The 22,342-nt window shown below is 37.3% G+C and overlaps 1 protein-coding gene across 6 annotated transcripts in view; it reads left to right on the forward strand.

The window, feature by feature from the left end:
• The window catches only part of CFAP92 (cilia and flagella associated protein 92 (putative)), an 81,411-nt gene that overhangs the window by 23,509 nt on the left and 35,560 nt on the right, over positions 1 to 22,342 (forward strand). For 4 of the 6 annotated variants that reach the window (XM_007500337.3, XM_056806575.1, XM_007500334.3 and 1 more), the window contains 5 exons: positions 1,578 to 1,709; positions 5,113 to 5,182; positions 15,125 to 15,237; positions 16,221 to 16,352; positions 19,630 to 19,814. In XM_007500337.3, the coding sequence (XP_007500399.2) occupies positions 1,578 to 1,709; positions 5,113 to 5,182; positions 15,125 to 15,237; positions 16,221 to 16,352; positions 19,630 to 19,814 (632 nt within the window). The remainder of the gene's footprint in view (positions 1 to 1,577; positions 1,710 to 5,112; positions 5,183 to 15,124; positions 15,238 to 16,220; positions 16,353 to 19,629; positions 19,815 to 22,342) is intronic. The other 2 variants (XM_056806576.1, XM_007500338.3) reach the window with 1 other exon arrangement.

Here is a 22,342-nt window from a genome sequence, read left to right on the forward strand (position 1 = left end):
TTCTGGCTCTCCTGGGAAGTAAAGATTCAGCTTGCAATGGCATGTCACCGTGAGTCTGTGGAAAGACAACTCAAGAATGGGTGCAGTTAAATAGTTTATCTGGAATCAACTGAATTCACATTCATAACTGGAATCACTTTAGCCTATTGCCAAAATCTTTCAAATAATGGCTTAGTTCACTTTTCAAGCTATAACAACAGTCCCTTTTATAATGCAGATTGTGGTTTCCATCCTCATTTCTTCTCTGCCCCCACCGAACGTATTGTGAATCCTGCTATTTACTATCTGAGAGCATGGGAAACTGCATAGCATCTGCAGGAAACTAGGAGGAGTAAGCTGAATGGTTGTCTGAAACATAAGGGTATGGGAACCCTATAGCTAGAGTGAGAATCAGGAGGATTTAAATCTTTGCCCAGGTACTTACTAGCTGTGTGTGATGGTTAGTCAAGTTGTTTAATCTCTTGGGGCTCAGTTTCCTTATTTATAAAATGGAAATAATAATATGTGCATTGTTTTCACTTGAGCATGGCTGTGAGGAAAGCATTTTGTAAATGATAAAACACTAATTGTGGTTTTTTCTTAATAATTAATTATACTATTCTGAATTTTAGTATGGAGTATCTTCCCCTTGAAAGAAATAAGCCCTAAGCATAGCTACTTAATTTATAGAAAGTTATCCTTGACTAGTATCAAAATATCATCCCTGTGTGGCAAAATTGGGACATTAATGCATTGCTGGTGGAGTTGTGAACTGATCCAACCATTCTGGAGGGAAATTTGGAACTATGCCCAAAGGGCGACAAAAGACTGTCTACCCTTTGATCCAGCCATAGCACTGCTGTGTCTGTACCCCAAAGAGATAATAAGGAAAAAGACTTGTACAAGAATATTCATAGCTGCGCTCTTTGTGGTGGCCAAAAATTGGAAAACGAGGGGATGCCCTTCGATTGGGGAATGGCTGAGCAAATTGTGGTATCTGTTGGTGATGGAATACTATTGTGCTCAAAGGAACAATGAACTGGAGGAATTCCATGTGAACTGGAACAACCTCCAGGAATTGATGCAGAGTGAAAGGAGCAGAACCAGGAGAACATTGTACACAGAGACTGATACACTGTGGCACAGTCGAATATAATGGATTTCTCCACTAGCAGCAATGCAATTATCAATAATATGGAAATAGGTCTTGATCAGTGACACATGTAAAACCCAGTGGAATTGCTTATTGGCTATAGGGTTGGGGAGAGGAGGGGAAGGAAAGAACATGAATCATGTAACTATGTAAATATTCTAAATTAATTAATTAAATAAAAAATTTCAATTAAAAAATAACACCAAAAATAACACCAAAAAACCAACCCTGAAGAGATAGTTTGTAATCTCTATGGTTGTTTAGTTGAGCGAGGGGTGAGGTGGGTTCCTATTTATTGACACTACCCTTCTCTTCTCCCAAGTAGACTGTGAGCTCCTTGAGGGCAGACACTCTCACTTTTGTATTTCTATCCCTCAGTTCCTAAAAGACACTTACTAAATGCTTATTGACTGAACAATTGATTGTGTAATCTTCCACCTCCCAGATGAAGTGAAACAAATGGTTTTACAGCAAAAAGATATGACCCAAGAGAGAATGCCCAAACCTAGTGTTATTAAAACAAAAACGGGAGTTGTAATCGTTGAACGTCATAAATCCCCCTCCTTTGCTGATTCAGGTCAGTAAAAAATAAGCTACTTTAGCCAAATTGTCCATATGTTAGCCAGAAAGAGAATGACTTTTCTATTTTAATTAGCCTATTATATGTTTGTTTATATATATACACATGTACATATAAGTATATATGTATGTTTATTATTATCATGGACATTTATGCAAACACTGTGCTTAATTCTATACAATTCTATAAATATAAATTCTAATTCTAATCTAAAATATAATTCTATAAAAGAAAATTGAAGACTTTGCAGGCATTTGAGTTGACTCCATAAGACTGAAGAGAAGACTCTATACACTAGCAGATATTACATTTGGTTTTAGACATTAAAATTAAACATTCTGCTCCAGGAATGATTATTTTTACTGATCCCAATGCTATATAAACCACTTCCAAAGGGGAAGAACAAATATGTGGCACATAGTTATTAAACAATGTTGATTCTAGGTGCTTCATTTTCTAGTGGATTAGTTGGGAAGGGGATCTAGGGGATGGAGTGAAATGGAGAGGAGTTTGTGAAATTGCTTAGAAGAGGTAAATTATATTGGTATTGTAAATTTTAGTGGCAGACCTGGCCACATTGGAGATGCCAAAAACAGGCAAGGGGTTTGAAAGACGGGCTTAGTGTCAGAAGGATCTGGTAGTAGACTGTAGGCAGAAAGCCAGCCTCAGAGAAGTCTATAGTCAGGGATCAGGGACAAAGTCATGGAGATGTCCATCCCAGGAAGGATTTGTGGAATGCAAGCCTAGGAAAGCAGTAAAAAGAGAGACATAAGAGTGGGAAGTAAGTTAAAGAAAATTCAGCACAGCAAACAAGCTAAGATCTAGTAACTAGAACTAGAGTAAGGCAAGTTTCCAGTGACTACACTGAGGACAAAGTGAGAGGACCTATAGGGCTGTTAATGAAGATCCAGTAAGTTTTTGGTTGACCCCTTATCTCTTTCCCTAATAAAGTCATATTGGGTACCAGAGTCTGGAGGGTGGGGTGGGGAGGTGGTGCTGAACCTACAGGTGAAAGTTAGAGGACTACAGTATTAGGGGCTTTGTACTTGGAAATTTCCCAGCTCAAACTCTGTCTCCCTCTCTCTCCACCTCCCAACCCACGATTCTCCCTTCTCTCTCTCTGTCTCTCTCTATCTTCGGGTCTGTCTGTCTGTCTGCCCCCACACACATACACACACACACACACACACAAATAGACACCATCAAGTTGTTTTCACCAAATCATGTTCTAGCAGTTCTCCTATTAGGAATTTAGGTCAGTGAAAAAAGACCCGGGGGGTGGGGGTGGGGGTGGGATCAAGGAGAAAAAAGAATAAAAGTACTCATTTTGATTGTACTATTTGCTCTTGTGACTCTCACTCTTCAATTCCCCCTAGCCCAGCAGCACCTATTTATTATGGGTCCTAGGGAACCTTTAGAATCAGTCTTCTAGGAAGTTTTTGAGCCTTCTAGAGAAAACTTATGGGCTCCTATTTTTAAGAAATCATTCTCATATGCTCTTCCAAGGAGCAATTTTCAATAGATAACTCAGTGGAAGGTGGATTTAGAATCATTCTCATGTTGACTAAACTATGCTGTTGACAGTGAATAAAGTTTCAGGATTCAAAAAGCTAAAAGCATAGTAGTCATCATTTAAGTAGACAAACCATGAGGTTGAGAATAGAATTATCAGTAGGTAAAATCACTGTGCTTATTTTGGTCTTTGGACAAGACTTCAAAGAGAATCGAACCCTCAGTGTATTCATTTCACTTGGCTTCATGAATTAGATGGATTCCTGTGTGTAAAGGAGAAATTGCATATAGAATTATGTTCCAAGGACTTCTGTTGTAATTTCGGAGGTGTGTAGTCCCAGAAGAGAAGTTCAGCACCAAGACATGCTGTCCATGGTGCTTGGGCACTTTGTTGGTGTGCGGTCCATTTGAATACAATTTTCTATGTCCTGCAGAAGAAAAGTTAAAGCTCATTCATGACCTATCAATTCCAGAGGCTTCTTCATGCTGCAATTTAAATGTACCAAACAATGAAAACTCTTACCAAACCCTAGTTTGAGCAGACTTCAATCCACTTCCCACTCTTGTGTCTCTGTCCTGTCTTTGCTTCCCTAGCCTTGAACTCCATCTGTCCTCCCCCCCCCCCCCATGGACGTCTCCATGGCTTTTGTCCCTGATCCTTGCCAATAGACTTCTCTGAGGCTGGCTTTCTGCCTATGGTCTACTACCAGATCCTTCTGACGCTAAGCCCATCTAGACTATTTTTCTACATATGTAGCAGAATTCATGAGTCTAGACAAATCCACCTACCAGATGGCTTTTTCTTTTTTTTTTGACTAAAGCTCACCACTTCACTAATTGCTGTGCTCTCTTAAAAAAAGTTCATTGGAGTGTAAAGATATGTTGTTTCTTAAAAATTACAAGAACTTCGTTAGGAGGACTGGGAATAGGATTTAAATACATATTTGGCTGATCTCCTTGGGGTAGCCATTAAGGGACCATGATCTTTGTGATAAACTCTGGAGTAGGTTTTCAAAGTTTCCATTTTCTTTGAAATTTTGCTTCATCATTAGTAAAAACCTAAGAAGATATGTAAATTATATTTCCCAAATAGACTCAATGCCACAATACCTAACAAATTTGCATAAGTTGGGTATAGTTTACTTATTTTATTTTTTGAAAATCCTTACCTACCTTCCTTAGAATTAATACTGTGTATTGGTTCCAAGGCAGAAGAGCAGTAAGGGCTAGGCAATGGGGGTTAAGTGACTTGCCCAAGGTCACACAGCTAGGAATTGTCTGAGGCTAGATTTAAACTGAGGACCTCCCATCTCTCTAGACCTTCCTCTCAATCCGTTGAGTCATTCAACTGCCACCTTATTCCCTTATTTTAAAAACAAAACATGCCCCCAGTCCATCTTTTTGTATGACCAATTGGTGGAACCTTTATTTTACTTGAGTTTCATTTTGCCTCTCAGCCTTCTGACTCTCAGTCAGAGTTGCAGATTTATTTATTTAATTTTTAGGTTTTACAGCAATGTATAATTTTATGGAAGGGTATATCTCTAAAGACATTAGCAATAATTGTTTTTAATGGAGTCATTTTTAAAAAGATATTTTATTTTCTAGATTATACATATAATAACAATTTTCACATATATTTTCAGAAGTTATAAGATCCAAATTGTCTTCCTCTTCCCTTCCCTCTCCACTCTCAGAGATGGTAAGCAATTTGATCATGCATTATCATGCCAAATATTTCCACATTCATTTTTATAAGAGAATATTCATATAAAACCAAAACTCCAAAATAAAAACACAAACAAACTAAAGTGAAAATGAGAATGCTTTGATCTGCATTCCATAATGGAGTCATTTTCTAATAAATATAAAAAATTCTTTCAAACAGAAAGAGGGTCCATAGTCAAAATTGATCCTGAACTGGACAGGATTTTCAAAGGAGATGATTTTCCTCTTCAGTAAGTATGTTTTCTATTTATAACTTTGGGAATAATTTTTATATCTGAGTGGTAAAAATCCTAAGGTAGAAATCCTAATAATGCCTGATTTAGAAGTAATTATCACTACACAATGGCTCATATAATCAAAGTGTAACAGATTTGCTAATATTCATGCTGTTTGTCTGGGAAAAGACAGTAAGTAGGCTTGGAGATGAGTATCTTGGGCAAGTATTTCTGAGGATGATGATATTGGTGAGTGTTCATGGAAAGGGCTGCAAAGAAATCTGGAATCTTTATAAACTTGGGGTTCACAGAAGGCTTAAAATAGAAAAAATAATAGCTTAAATTTATATGGGAACATTTCAGTTTATAAGTACTTTCAACCTCTCCATTAACAGACTTTCCCACAGAAAGAAATATGCATTCTCAGATGTATTTCAGGATAATGGAAATAGGCAGAAGAAACAAACAGTAAGGGGTTTGTATTTTTATTGAGGACTTTAAAGATTACACTGTGTAAGGGGGAAATGGGATTAATTTGAAAAGGGTTGGACTTGATTATTTAAGAGTGTGGTCGCCAGGAATTTGATTAATTCCAAAGAGATTTTATTTACAATTTATTTACAAAACGTAGAAAGAGTGAAGCAAGAAATCAGAGAGAGGATAAGGTAAGATATCTAGCCTGAGCACTAAGTAATTTACATTTGGCCCCTCCAGGCAGGGAAAATTAGTTTCAACCTACCTCAGCAAAGCTGAGGATTGGGAAGTGTCTCTCAAGAGTAGGTCTCTCCAGAGGATAGTTTTTTCAGAAAAATCCAGCAGTTAAGAGTCAGCTTTTCACTCACCACTTGTCAGTCCAGTCAACAGATTCTTCTGCCCCTCTTCACTAGCCTCAACTTGAAAGCATGAAGAATTCCTCCAGCTTCTACTTCCAAAAAATGAAGAACTATGTCTCACAGGGACACAGTTCCTTTTCCACAGTTCCTTTCTACAGCTCCTTTTCAAGACGCTTCTTTTTTGTCACTTCCTGTGTCTTCCCCTAATTTTACATCTACCAATCATAGTTGATGCTTTGTTTTAGGACTGCCCAGAAGGCAGTCATTTGATTCTGATTTGTCATCCACTATCACATATGGATCACAGACCTCCCACTCAGTGTGTGAGATGAGTATTCATACCTTTTTGATTAAATCCAAAATGGGCAAATCTCCATATTCAACTTTAAGTACTGTGCTTATGCTTTTGGGGATTAAATCCAAAAATAGACAGGGGATTACAATTTAATCTTCACAATCAAGGAAGACCTAAGTACCTTCATTGTTATAATTAGGGAAAAGCCAAATCCAATCTTCACAACTGCCTTGATGAAACTTTATTTTACATTTAATAGTGATACTCCACTTTATGTTTGAATCATAAAAATTCACAGAATCACAGAGTTAAGAGAGGCAAGGAGAAGTACTTGATATTTATTCACAGGCAGAATTAAATTTAAGTGACAATTCCTAAGCAATTTTATGTGACTGTCCATGGTAATTATAGTCAACATTTACATAGCTCTTTGTGGCGTGCAAAGTACCATATAGCTTGTTTGTTCCTTGTTGCATTATGAGGTACTATTATCCTTTAATTACATGATAAGGAAACTGAGGTTTAGAATATTCAAGTAATTTGCCCCTGGAAAAAAAATCAAGTGTCAGACAGAGACAGATATATTATGGCACAATCTAATGTAATGAACTTCTCTAGCAGCAATGCAATGATCCAGGACAATTCTGAGGGACTTATGAGAAAGAAGCTATCCACATCCAGAGGAAGAACTGTGGGAGGAGAAACATAGAAGAAAAACAACTCCTTGATCACATGGGTCGATGGGGATATGGTTGGGAATGTAGACTCTAAACAATCACTCTAGTGCAGATAGCAACAATATAGAAATAGGTCTTGATCAATGACACATGTAAAACCCAGTGGAATTGCTCATTGGCTATTGGAGGGAGAAGGAGAGGGAAAGAACATGAATCATGTAACCATGGAAAAATATTATAAATTAATTAAATAAACTTTAAAAAATTAAATTTAATTAAATTAAAAAAAAAGCAAGTGCCAAAAATGAAATTCAAAGTCAAATGTATTGATTCCAAATCCAACCTTTTTTTTTTTTAACCCTTTCATTCCATTTTATAATTAATACTAAGTATTGGTTCCAGGGCAGAAAAGCATTAATGGCTAGGCAATGGGGGTTATACATAAAAACAGAATTCCTTTTTCTCAGTCTACTGAGCCACCCACCTAATCCCCAATATCCCTTCTTGCTTTTGATTTCCCATCTATGCTTCAAACTTTCATGGAACTTTACACCTTTAAAAAAATGTCATTGCTCCAGCATTATTTTTGGTTATGACCAAATTACTCATTATTCAGTTCTTTACCTTTCTCAATATCCCTTTTGGTCACAGACTTGTCTATGTCATCTTCAAAACTTATCTTTGGAAAAAACTGCTTCTTAGTGTTTCAAACATTTATTCCAAAGAACTGTGTAGGCTCCCTTTCCAGGGCTTCATCTAAAGATCACTAATTTTCATGCTTATTTGTTAACTTTTTCTGAAATATTTTCTTTTGCTTTTTCTGCTTCAATGAAATCTAGACATTGCTAAGGTTGTTAGTTTGAAATGCCTTTTATGGAGGTCTTGAAACTTATCTAGGTGGCACAGAGTATAGAGCTTTGGGCTGGAGTCAGGAAGACCTGAGTTCAAATCTGGCCTAAAACACTTAGTAGTGACCCTGGGCAAGTCACTTAATTCTATTTGCCTCAGTTTCCTCACCCATAAAATGAAGGAAGCAGCAAACCATTCTAGCATCTTTGCCAAGAACACCCCAAATGGGGTCATGGGGAGTTGAACACAATGGAAACAGCTGAACAACGCTACATGCCAGGCAGATTTAGCACCAACCAAAAGTGAAGCAGACTGTACATTAGGGTTGATCTTCTCATTCGAGATACATATATACCTGATAGAATTTAAGGTTTTTGAGGACAGATATTACTCTGTTCTGCTCTTTGAATCCCCAGTGCCTGGCACAGTGACTGGCATATGGTAGGGGCTTAATAAATGCTCTTTGAATGATTAATATATACATTCCTACAATAGAAATATCAAGCAGGAAATGGCTTCAAAGATCACTTAATCTAACCCATTCATTTGGCCATATTTTTTGAAGCTGTGCATTCTTAAGGTACCTTTTCTGACCTCCATTTCTATAGTATTTCTGCTTCAACTTGGCAGAAATGTAAGCTTGGGTATTTTTTTTTCTTGTTCTTAGCACATGGTCAACCCAATAGAATTATGTCATAGTTTCCCAGACTCGGTTTTAAGTGATCTTCATTCTATGTAGCTGTGAGGCAGCTTTGATTTCAGTTAGACATTTCCGTAAGCCAATAAAGCATCAGTTACATCCCAGGCACTGTGCTAAGTGCTAGGGCTCATGCATTATCCCTCCTCCCCCAAAAGGCTCAAGACAACTCCTGTTCTTAGGGAGTTCACAGCCTAATGGGGGAGATGACATGCGAACAAGTATGAACAAACAAGATATGTATGGGTTACATGGCTTTATAGGTCTTCAGGTTTAGAGTTTGGTGTGGACTTCTTGAATCTGGTGTTTTATTTAGTTATAATATGCTGTTTAAAGAACAGGATTCAGTAACCATTCTCAGCTTCCTCTTGCCAGTGACAATATTTGGCACAAAGGAGATCTTTCTGTTGTAGACTGACATCATTGTTTCTGAGATTTTAATAGTTCTTCTTACTGACTTGTCCAACTCATTTTGGCCCATTGTGTTGCAAGGTTTATTGCTCTATGAATTTTTGGTGACTTAACTTATCTAACTCATTTTGGCCCATTGTTTTTCAAGCTTTATTGATCCATATAATTCTTTGGTAACTTGGTTTGCCCAACATGTTTTGGCCCATACATTTTAGGAGTTCTCTAGGACAGTTTAGTACACACAGCAGTTTTTGAGTATCTTTGAAAATAATCCTTGTAACCTGTTGGTTTGGGAAAAGGCAAAAAACATACCTCGATACAGATTAACTCACTGAATCTTCAGGCATAGCTATGCTCAACAATATTGAGTATATTTTTCCAATTTTGCTCCACTTCATTATTGCCTGGGAATGGCACTCACTGCCCACTTGCACACGAACAACTACACCAACATGACGTAACCTCACATAGTTGCTGCATGTCTAAGATGAGTCAGATTTGCTTAGTTACTGTGAGAACCTAATTCTGGTGTTGTGGGTTGCTCTTATAAGGTCAGGGTATACAAGGTAAAAAATATGAGGTGTATGTGAAGACATACAGACCATATTTATGCTTTCAAACATGACAATATCAGTGTTTCTGTTAATATCAGATCAGCTTGAATGCATTCATTGAGTTTTCTCCACCCAGACCATTGTCATAGCCAATATTAGCATAGAGCAATGAGAAAGAACACCAGACTTGAAATTAGAAGACTTCCCTTTGTATCCTTGACTTTACAGATTATTAGCTGTGGGATGTTGGACTAGTTACTTAACATCTCTCATAAGTGACACTGGACAATGAGATTCCTGCCCAACAATGGGATGAATTAAATGATTTCTGAGGCTCTTCCAATTCTGAGATTCTGAATCTCTTTCTGATCCTTAGTTTATTCATTTGTGAAATAAAGATGACAGTATTTGCATTATTTATGCATGGTTGCTATGACAAAAGTACTTTGTAAACTGGAAAGTGTGTGCATTCTGAATGTGATTGAGAGCCTTTTAAGAGACACTTAGAAGACTTATAAAACTGATAGTCTTATCAAACCTGAGTATATCTACCCACTTTTGATGGCTGATATAAGATCAAATATGGGAATAGCTAGAAGGAATCTCTAAGGTTTATAAAGACCTAGGTAAGTAACTGAAGGATTTAGGGACAAAGGTACTATTTGCCACCGCTTCAAATGGAAGGTAAGGACTTTAGGGCCAAGAACCTAGCATTATATATCGACTCAGCAAAACAGCATATTTTTCTCTGAAGCTAGAAGAGATGGATAATTGAAAAACAAATAGACTTGGATAAAGTGGACAGAGCCAGGTTCACTACAAGTAAGCCTTCCGTTAGCAACCAAAGCCTCTCAACCAAAAAGATCAGTATTATGTAGGGTGATTGAAATGTATTCCATAATCAAAAGAATATTAAATGGAGTAATATTATACATATTTAATAAAGTATATTTGTGAGGAAATCCATGAACCACAAAGAATTATAATGGAGAATAAGAAGCAAAGAACAGAAGTGGCATGGCAATCTAAGTCTATGATAAATAATCTGCCCCCCCCAAAGAAGAAATAGAGAAGTTCGGAAATGCCAAAAGTCCATTATAGAGGCATAATAAAACAGAAATCCTTGTGTAGATGTGGCCTATTGTAATGGGTAATGAGTGACTGGGAAGATGGTGGTACTATGACAGTTATAGGGAAAGTCAAAAGAAGGTAGGGTTGGAGGGAATTACAATGAGTTTTGTTTTGGACATGTTGAATTTGAGATATCTCAGGGCCATCTAGTTCAAAGCATCCAACAGGTAGTCAGTGATGTGGGACTGCAACTAAGAAAATGACTAGCACTGGATATATAGATCTGGAAACTTCTGCAAAGAGATGATGATTGAGTCCATGGAACCTAATGGATCAATGTGAGATAATGAGACAAACAAGTAAGATAATACATCATGGAAGAAGGAGAGGACCCAGAATAGAGCCTTGAGCAATATCTAAAATTTCTGGGTAGGGAACTAGTGAAGGGAGACTAAGGAGGAGGGGAGAAGAGAAAAGGTTCCAGGATAGAGAACTAGAGTTCACCATTAGTTAGTGGGTAGGACACCAATAGTGATCCAGCAAAAAAAAAGGAAAGGAGCAATCAGACAGATAGGAGGACAACCAGTCAAGGTCAATGGTAAAAAAACTTGTTTATATGTCTTATTTTCAACTCAGTCCTGGTCTTTTTATTAGGAATACTTGGGATTCCTCTATTTCATTAAAGACCTATTTTTTCTTCTGTAGGATTATTATTATATATATTAAGCACTATTCTTCTTCTTATATTTATTATATTATTTTTATTTTTATTATTTTATGTATATATATAATATATATAATAATAAATTATTATTATAACCCTAAATCTTTTACCCTCTGGAATATCATATTCCATGTCTTATGCTTCTTTATAGTTGTGGATACTAAGTTTTGTACAATCCTAACTGTGGCTCCTTGGTATTTGATTTCTTTCTTTCTGGCTGCTTGCAGACATTTTTCATTGACTTGGGAGCTGTGGATTTTGGCTGATATTTGTGGGAGTTTTTACTCTGGGTTTCTTTCTTTTTTTTTTCAGGAGGTGACTGGTAGATTTTTTAAATTTCTCCTTTGCTTCCCAGTACCTCATGAGATATTGGGGAAAGTTTCCTTTATGATTTTTCCTATAAAGTCTGCTCACTGCCCTCCTGATCTGAGCCCTGGAAGTCCTTGACCCAGGTTTGGGTCTGTTGGCTTGTCTCTGGTTGGAAGTGGATGGACTGCTGATGGACTCATTCACTACTTACCTTCTCAGTTTAGAATGATCAAACTTCTAGCTTCTCTTTGGCCTTGACTATTACATTGAAGGCTTCTAAGCTGGACTGGAAGCTAGAATTGAGTTGCCGTTGTGCTCCTGGGAGCACAGCCACACAACTGTTGCTTGTTTCCGGGACTTGTTCTTGTTCAGTGGACAGCTAGGGTTCACCCTTGCTGTTGCCCCTCTGGGACAGCTCTTTTCTGTCTTGGAGCAATAACTTGGAACTGAGTAATGGACAGAGTTGCTAGATGGCTATTCCTGCTCCCTGTGCTAATTCAGAGATCATCGGAGATCTTTTTCTACTCCATTGCTTCCTGACCTGGTGACCAATTTGAGCTCTCATTAAATCCCTGGGTGCTGAAATTCAGTTCCATTTATTTTTCTCACCACACCACACTCTAGTATCTCCAAACCTCCTTGTTTGTTTATGTAAGCCTACCTGGGCTGGAAAAAGATGACTTATTGTGAATTTTTCTTAAATTTCCCAATTAGAATTTGATCTGATGAGTTTTCTAGGTGTTTTTCAAGAAGATGTGCCGGGTGAGTTAGGCTGTGATATTTCCCCTTACTCCGCTACCTTGACTCTTCCCTTCCATATACATTTTCGTTGGCTACCCACCATGCTTAAATGTGCTCTTTATACATATACACTCACTGAGACCCTCTTCCCTTACCTTCTATACAGCTCTGCTGCCATTCTTGAAGCTTCCTTTGATTTTTTTCTCCTTCCTCAAATTTTTGGAAAGCTCTTTATCTGGATCTCATCTTAGCTTTTGAGCACATTCTCTCTAATATTATACTTACTTGTTTATAAGTTTTATCTTCAAGTTGCTTATCAAGTCCTTGATGATAAGGATTGTATTTTTCATTTTTTTTTTTGCACCCTTAGCCCCTTAATCCAGGGCCTTGAACATAGTAAATTGAAATGAATAGATTACTTGCATCTCAATTTTGTGAATGACACAAAACTAACAATGTCGTATCCTGGATACAAAAAGATCTTGATAGGCTGATATCATGGACAAATGATAAGATAGAATTCAATAGGTCTTCCCTTAGGTTAAGTAAATCAATTGTTAAATTATAATATAACTGAAATTTGGTTGAAAAGTATTCCATGTACAAATGATTAAGGAATTTTATAGGTCTAATATAAATGGTATACAAAAAAAAAAAAGAATCTTAATAGAATACAGGAGTCCAAAGCAAGGGCGGTATTAGTTGTGCTATTCTGCTTTTGTCAGACCTTTGTATCTGTTATGTGGTGTAAGGAACTTATTGATGAGCAGGAAAACACATTGATAGGCTAAAGTTCATCCCAAGGCAGGTGACCAGAATTTTGAAGGTATTTATAACTGTGTCAGATACAGATCAACTGAATAAATGGTATGTTTAACTTAGTAAAGATTTAGAGGGGCACATGATAGTCATTTAAAGTATTTAAATGGATCATATGGGAAAAGGAAGGAACTTTGTTCCCTCCTAAGTTTGGCATCCATATGGGTGAGCCTTTGAGGGTGAAGACTACTGGGTTATCTAAGGATGGGCAAACTGCCCAATCAGAAACAGGAAAAGTCGAAGTTCCTGTGCCAATCAGAATGAGTTTGGGTCTATAAGTAGCCCTTAGTCTTACAATCTGAGTAAGGTAGATTCAGTTTTTGTTTTTTTGTTTGTTTGTTTTGTTTTGTTTTTTTAATGGAAGGGATGAGGGCAGCTGGGTCGTTCATTGGATAGAGAGCCAGACCTAGAGATGGAAGATTCTGGGTTCAAATCTGCCCTCAGACACTTCCAAGCTCTGTACCCCCTGGGCAAGTCACTTAACTCCCATTGCCCAGCCCTTACTGCTCTTCTGCCCTGGAACCAATACACAGTATTGATTCCAAAATGGAAAGAAAGGGTTTCAAAAAAAGAAGGGATGAGAAGAAAGGTATTAGCTTGTACTTCAATAGGGTCATAACCTATTGACATATCATTGAGAGTAACTTGAAAATTAACTTGCAAAAATTAAATCATGTTAAAATTCACTAGGAAAGCTGAACATTTAAAGAATCATTTGAATGGGATTGCTTGCTGGACTGGAAGTCATTGTTAGAAATTTGACTAGGGCTTGTGGATATCCTCTGGTTGTTCTGGTGACTCCCGCCTAAACCTCTGAGACTGTAACAACAAGAATGGGGGACCTTGAGTGTGAGGGGCTTGAGTCCCTGAGACCCTCTAACCTCTCATCTCAACCCCCCACCACACAAGGGATAAAATCAAGTTATGGTGAATATTAAGAGCAGATATTATATCTATTCACTCATTAAACAAATTCTTATTAAGTGCTATATACCTTGGGGAAGGCACAAAGACAATTTTTTTTGGTATTTGGTATTTTTGTATTTATTTATTTTTTCTATGAGGTCTGGGTCCTTGGAAAATCACAAAGGCAATTCTCATGTAATAAAATGAGAACGGCAACGCCTCACATCACATTTCATTTCATGAAGTCCTGTGCCTTCGAGAATCCCAGTAGAGGTACATCTAGGATGATAGCTATAGAAAGGAAAGCAACTTATTAGAGGTCATCTAGTCCAATCTCCCTCATTTTACTAGATCTGAGACCTGGAGAAAAGTTAGTGAATTAGTCCAAGGGAGTAAGTAACAGAGCTAGGATTCAGGCTAAAGTTTGTGACTGCCAGGTTCATATTAAGCCACAGATTATAATATAAAATAAATATTCATTAGATCAAAGAATAACTTCATATTTCCATATTGGAGTTTTGCAATATATAAAGCCCTTTCTTCTTGTGGCCTATCTGGGTATAGAAAGCAAATACCATATTGATCTGGAAGGAAACAGACAAACAACACAGTTTTGAATGTTATATGTTGAATTAATTTTTTACTTACAAGGAAAAAGCAAGCTGTACTTTATGGACATTTGAATCCTCTTTTTTATATTCTGTTTTGTATAATGAAATGTTCATTTTATTTGGTGTTTGTTAAGATCAAAATTTAAAAAAATTACTACCATATTGGTCTGAATCCCTAAAACACATCTCCCAAACTAGAGATCTTTTTGAAAGGAAAAAAAAAAGGTAAACACCCAACACTCCTCCCCACAGATTATTGGCTACATTTGGGTTTAATACAAGCCAGACTTGAAGGTAAAATAGAGCAAACATTTGAATTGAACCTCACTTTTGCCTTTACCATAGAGGGTGGGATAAGGGAAATATATTGTGAATAGTAAAGTATTAAAAAATTTGCAGTCAGTTTTGAAATTAATAAAGATTTCCCCCTTCCCTTATTTTTTCCCCTGTGAATATCTAGTCTTAATTCATCAAGAGCATCAGGAATTCCAGAAAGAACAGATGAGTCCAAGAGTACGATCAAGCAAATGAATATCAGCTCCTCCACTGTTCTGGATTCTGTCAAGCTTCAAAGTACTGGGAACTGGGCGAGTTTGAGCACTTATATAGTAGAACATAATTAGACTTGGAAATATGTTTTAAAAAAACAAGTTGTGGAATTATAGACAAGTTCTCAAAGACTGAGTTCATTTTCAATATTGTTCATGATAGCCAGCAAGAAATTTAGAAGGATTTTAGTATCATTCTAAAATTTATAAGTTCATAGGATTGAAAGATGGAAGAGGCTTAAAAGTTATCGGATCTAATCCTTTCATTTTAAAGATGGGGAAACTGAGGCCCAAAGTGATTAGGTAACTTACCCAAACAACCCAAACCAATAGGTAAGTAGTAGTAGAGCAGAGTTGTATTTGACCTCTGACTCTATAAAGGCAATTTTATAGTATTTAAACTAAATTTTGCCTCTTTAGTGATTAAGTGGTCACTTTTCCCTCTTTGTTCTCTTTGGTGGATGAGCTAAAACTTTCTTTCCAAGGTTAGTATGCTGAGCTTCTATTTATGATTTCAGATTTGTGCCCTTGCCAAATGGAGATGAGTTTTCTTGTCCCTTTCCCATGAACCCATCCAGAAAAAGCAATTGTACTATCATAAATAAAACTGCCAAAGTCAGAGGCCAAAGGAATATGTCATTTGATGATGAGAAGTGGGTAGATTTTCATATAACCGTTTCTGTGCATTGATATTGATCATCAGTACATAGGAAAGCCTAGTAGGAGTTCTCAAACCCACTGATTTCTACCCACATTTGCAGATGAATGCCTATCACCAGATGAAGCTTGGATTGTTTTTCTAGTGAATATGAAGTGTTTGTTTGTTGAGGAACCCAGGTATTTAAGTCTCAATAGATTTTAAAATTCTGAGAAGAGAATGGTTTGAAATTTCTAGTTAAAATCCTAAATATTTATTCCAAGAATTATTTTATGCCACCTTGGACTTTAGCCTTCTATTTAATTTTATTTTCTGGCGCCACACTGACCCTTCCTTTTTCACTGTTAAAGGAAAAGATGCAAGAAGAAGTCCAAAAAAGAAAAAGAAGAAATATAAAGTCTCTGATGAAGATTCAGAATTACCACCCATTGGGAATCAGAGTATCTTCTTTATGCAGTTGAATCTCATGCCTCTTCTTGCAGGTAATTTTCATAGTTGTTCTTAAAATGATTGATTGATGAATATGAGGATGCATGGATATATTCTAGACATATATGTAGTATTAACATTTTTGCTGACTATACATAAAAGTGTACTGAAATATTCAAAAAACATAACTTAGATTCATTGAATTTTAGAGCTGGATGCAACCTTCGAGATCATCTAGGTCCTCACTAGAGAGCTTCCATTATAGGTTTCCCAAAGCAATGACTTTTGAGCATAATGGCCAAGTAAAAGGTTATAAATTTAGAACTAGAAGACCCAACTAGCTTAAACAATGAATACATTTCAGCTAAGGAACCAGGTCCAGAGAGGTTAAGGGAAATGCAATGAACCTGATTCCACCAACTCTGTTGGCTTCCCCAATCTGCAAATCCATTTAGTGGTGACTTCCTTTCCTTATGGGAAAGATAATACAAAACAAGAAGATGGCAGCAGACACTTCTAATCCTAATATGAGCTCTTCACCTCTTCCATCAGCCATATTATAATGATGGTGGTCACAAGACATGGCCACAAAATGATAAATCATCAGAAAGACTCATAGCCTTGACCTGGGATGCTTTCCCTTCTCACTTTCACCTTTTGGAATCCCTCATTTCTTTCTTTTATTTTTAAACAATTTTATTATATTTTAAAATTTTTCCCATAGTTATATGATTCTTGTTGTCTCCCTCCCCGCTTCTTCCTTCCCTACTCTTAGAGTTGACAAGCAATGAAGTCCCTCATTTCTAATATGTTTCACATGAATAATACATGTATAACCCACATCGAATCATCTGCCAGCACCGGGAGAGGGGAGAGAAGGGAAGGGAGGGAGGGAGGGAGATAAATTTAGTCTTATAATAATTTGGGAAAATGTGTGTGGAAATTTGTTATTCCATGTAATTGGTAAAAAATAAAAATATGAAACTCCTAATTTCTTTTGAGACTCAGTCTGGTCTGGCCCCTTTCCACTTCTGTAGTGGTGGAATAAGGGAATGGTATGGAAGAGTGGAAGAGAGGGCAAAGATGCTAAGAAACATTGTCAATATATAGCTTTTAATTCCATAAACGTGGAAGAACATTCACTTACAAAAATGAATAATATGGAAATATGCTTTGTGTGATAATACATGTATAGCCCAGAAAAAAACATAGAAAAATTAAAAACCATGTAAATACCATATTCTTTCCGTATTAGTATTTACATTGTAGTGAAAGAGCAAATTGTGTTTTACTCATATGTATGACCCAGTTAGCAGCGTTAATTGGTTTAGCAAAACTATCAGAGGAAACATGTTAATAGATATTTATTTTCATAAATGCATTGTTATTCCTGGGATGATTAGCAGATTGGCCTTTGGGGGGAGGCAACTTCCTAGCGGGCTTAGTGACCAACCTGAGGCATGCCAGCTTGCACCAACCTATGATTACAGCATTATCTCATAAAGTTAGGGTGAGCATTCGTTTCATAATGGATTAATGAGGATTTTGTGCAATAGTTGGCCAACTAGAGGAACCGTGTGCACTGAATGAAACCTGCCTGTAGTTGGTGGGTTATATGCAGAATAGATTTGGGACAATCTTTTAAAAGAAATTAAAAAAAAATAAAAGATTTAAAAGAAAAACAATACATGAGGCCATTTGTGTTCTTGACTAAGCAGATTTGTTACAAGGACTTTTTTTTCTCCCCAAGGAAGGTGAAGAGGTAGGAGAGAGAACAAATAGATTTTACTTCATTGAAATAAATGACATTAAAAAATAGGACCATTAAACTAATGTTAATTATTTATAATAATTATAACATAATAATATAATTATAATAAATAAAATAATAATAATAAATAAGATGTTAAAAATAAGAAAGCGTTCCACTTCCAGAAAAATAATCATTGGAGTTGGAATGCAGATGAAAGCATATGATATTTCAATTGTGTATTTGGGTATATGATTTGGGGTTTTGGTTGTATGATTATTCACTTACAAAAGTGAACAATATGGAAATATGTTTTGCATGACATACATGTATAACCCAGATAGACTTGTTTGCCAACTCCAGGAAGGGGGGGAAGGAAAGGAGAAGGGAGACAATTTGGATCATATAACTTTGGAAAATTGCTGTGGAAATTTATTACATGTAATTGATAAAATAAAACAAAATCTAATTTAATAAAACTTTTAAAAAGCAAGAAGACCAAGCAGTGGGTAATTTTTTTTCCCTTCTGTTTTTCCAGGCCAAAAAGAAAATTGTTGCAGGTCTACTCAATATGCTGTATTCAAATAGAATGAGCTCCCTCTGCTGGCTTTGATACAAAGCATTTGAGTTTAAAATATTTATTCAGGATCATAGATTTTTTTCCCCCTATGACCCGCAAAATCATTTTCAGTTATTTTTAAAAATCGTTGCAAAATACTTGGGGATTTCCTTTTGTTTATTTTGGTTTTCTCTACAGAAAAGCTAACTAACATTCTCCAAAAAAAATTTTTTAAGTCTTAGGATCATAGAATTGTAGAGTTGTGAGAGGTGGCAGAAATGATCTAGTTCTTGACCCAATCTGAATCTCTCAGATGAATTCTAAAGATGCTGTAGTAAATGGTATCTGATGACAGACAATTTAAATATGAGAATTGGGTTTTTATTGGAATCAGGAAAACTGAATTGGCTACCGCATCTGGCTTACCTTCTAAATAGTCTGGGAAAAAATCAGCTTATGTTTTAAAAAATCATACTTTGTATTTAATAAAAATTATTTCCCTTGTTTTGGGATTTTAAAAAAAGGAATTTCCTATAACCAGAGTGAACCAAGTATCACAGAAGTTTTTAATCTGTGTCAGATGAGTTCCTGTAGTACATATGTGACCTTTTTGAAAGGCTTGCACTTAGTAGGAGTTTTATAAATGGATTTGTCTGAGAAGCACAAAGAAATGGGTATTTGGAGCGAATTGTCATCTTGAACACCTTTGGATCCCTTCCTCAATATTCCTCAGCTGGTGACTGTGTAATAAACATAATGCTTAGCACCTTATGGTGAGGACCCTTGCCAAATGTAGTGAAGTCAATACCATCCTACTGTAGTTGCACTTTGGGGACACTTGAGGAAACTTTGATGGCTTTATGTATGCTTTTTAGCTTGTTCTGAATGAAAATTCATTTAAAACAATCCATGGCAGGTGTTCCACCTTCTCCAGTTAATTGGACCCCTGCGATAGTCTTCATTTGGTTTGTCCATGCGGTGGATAAAGGTTTTCCTTGTGTGTGTATGGGTTTTTCCACAGGAGAGAAAACGGTACTGAGTCATGCCAAAGAAACGAACTCCAAAATTTTGGATTGTTATTTGAATTTAACAGTCGATGTCCCACTTATGACTGATGAACAGAAACAGGATTTAAACCCTTTGATTATCAAGATCAAGGCTGTTACCTCCCTTCCAATAGGTCCTGTGTCACCCCAGGAAATACAGGTAATCATTTACTGCTTCATTTGCTCTTATTCCCATATGACACCACATTTTGTATAGGTTTCTCTTCCTTAATCACTTCCTTTGACAGGTCTTATTGTAGCCAAGATGTGTACATCAGCAATACACTTCCAAGAAGTTCAACATTTTAGTAAATGAAGCCTTGAGGAAGTGGAGGTAACAATTCCTTTTTCAGAGTTTGGCAATGAAATGGACAGCAGGGGAGGAGGCAGTGGGTAAAGGGAGACTGAAGGTTGGAAAGAGGAGAGAATCAAAAGACTGAGTGCCCAGAGGAAGCGGGTGGGCATAGCTCTGGCAAGGAGGAGCCTGGTAGAAGGAAGGAGATAATGAGGGATATTATTAGAGGAGTGGAGGTAGGACTGGGAAGGAGAGGGAGCAGTGGGGTTTGGAATATGTTAAAACACGGAGTTTCCTGAATTTTGGTCCAGAGATCCAACCCTGACCATATCTCAAAAAGGTAGTGACGGGGCAGCAAGGTAGCTCAGTGGATACAGATCCAGGTCAAGAGACAGGAGGTCCTGGGCTCAAATCTGGTCTGTAAATAACTTTAAGCACTCTTTTCTGCCCTAAACTGGGACAAGCATCCCCTGTGCCAATGAGCTCTGGTGTTCTAGTCATCCTCCTTGCTCTGGGCTGGCAATCCATGTCTGTGCCTGGGATTAGTTTATGGGCAATGTGTCAGAGTCCCGCACTCAGGGCCAGCAAAGGGTCTTCCATAATCTCCTTTTGATCCATTGTCTGACCCCTCTTCCATCTGGGGACAGAGAACTCCAGGAGCTGCTACTACTCAGCTCAGTTGCCCCCAAGACCAAGGCTCAGGCTGGAAGGAGCAGCTCTATGTTGACTTCCATTCTCATCCTGGTGTGACAAACCTTTTTTCTGCCAATCTTCTAAGTTGTCTTGGGCTGAAAATTTGTTCATTCTGCACTTTTGTGATTTCAACAACTCCAGAATTCATTTCAAAGTGTTATTTTAAAATGATTTAGATTTAAGGGAGATCAGGTGGGTTTCTGCCTTTCCTCTGCCATCTTGGTTCCACTTCTCTTATCTCTTGATCTGCAAGTCAAGACTATAGTTTCTTTTGGAAGGAATGAAAAAGGAAAGAAACAAGCATTTATTAAGAACTTATTACAGAGCAACTAGGTTGCCCAGTGGTTAGAGAGCCAGGCTTGGAATTGAGAGGACCTGGTTTACACCTGGCCTCAGACACTTCCTAGCTTTGTAATCCCCATTGCCTAGCCTTTGCTGCTCTTCTATCTTGGAACTGCTATTTAGTATTGATTCTAAGACAGAAGGAAAGTAGTTTTAAAAAAGAACTTATTGTACATGTCAGGCACAGTGCTAAGCACCAAGAGATAGATGATTAGGCTAAAAGGAAGATAGACCCGGCCCTCATGGAATTATAATGGGGGGAGATAACATAAAAGAGAGCTAAAAAGGGAAAGAGAAGATCACTGTGGTTTTAAAGTCCAGAAGTCAGGAAAATTGCTGGGGGGAAAGAGGGAAATGATAACTGCCCTGGAGCCCGCCACAAAATGGCAGCCCCAGGTAGAACTTTGGGGGAAGAGAGTGGACCTTGCAGAAGGATCTTTCAGGTTGAGAAGTCTGCAAGGGGTGATCGACATTTGAATTTTGCTGCCCTATTGCTTACTCAACTTCCCTGTGACTTGCTATAACAAATTACCCTTCCCTAGCCGCCATTTTCCTAGGGACATTGTGTCTTCCTTGAGGGAAAGTGCTAGGCTTGCTTGATCTCTTTTGAATTTTTATCTCCAGTATTTATTAGCACTGTGCCTGACACATAGTAAAGGAAAAAAGGGATAGACATTAGAACTGTAATTTCAGTGGTATAAGGAACATTCAAATAAGGAAACAGCTTCTATACAAGCTGACACCCTATTGTCTTAGAAAGTTGCCTAGAGTCTTGATCAATGACACATGTAAAAACTCAGTGGAACTGCTCTTTGTCTGGGGGGGGGGAGGGGGAGGGAAAGAACATGAATCATGTAACCATGGGAAAATATTCTAAATTCTAAGAGCTTAAGATTTGGGTAGAACTTAAAATCAGGTCTTTTGACGCAAAGAGAACTTTCTAGCCACTATGCTAGTCTGACTTAAGAAATGCTTTTCCATTCATTCATTCATTCATTCATTCATTCATTCATTCATTCATTCAACAATTCCTGCCCTCAGGAGGCTTACACTTTATAAGAAGGGGATAAAATGTATAATCAGAGAAGGGTATGCATGATGATTTGAGGAGAGACAGAAAATACCAATAGCTAGGAGGATTAGAAAAGGAAGATTTCATGGCAGTGTTGGTTTATGAACTGAACCTTGAAGGAAGCCAGGGATTCCAAGAGGTGAGAAGAGAGACCCTAAAGGTAGGACGGATAGGCTGTACAAAAGCAAAGAGGTGGGAAATGAGGTGTAGGATTCAGGTAATGAAATATTTGGTAGGAATGTAGAGCACATAAAGACAAAAAATGGTGAAATGCTTCTTATCCCCT

Source organism: Monodelphis domestica, chromosome 7 (genome assembly GCF_027887165.1).
Source record: "Monodelphis domestica isolate mMonDom1 chromosome 7, mMonDom1.pri, whole genome shotgun sequence".
In the NCBI taxonomy this organism is placed as follows: Eukaryota; Metazoa; Chordata; class Mammalia; order Didelphimorphia; family Didelphidae; genus Monodelphis; species Monodelphis domestica.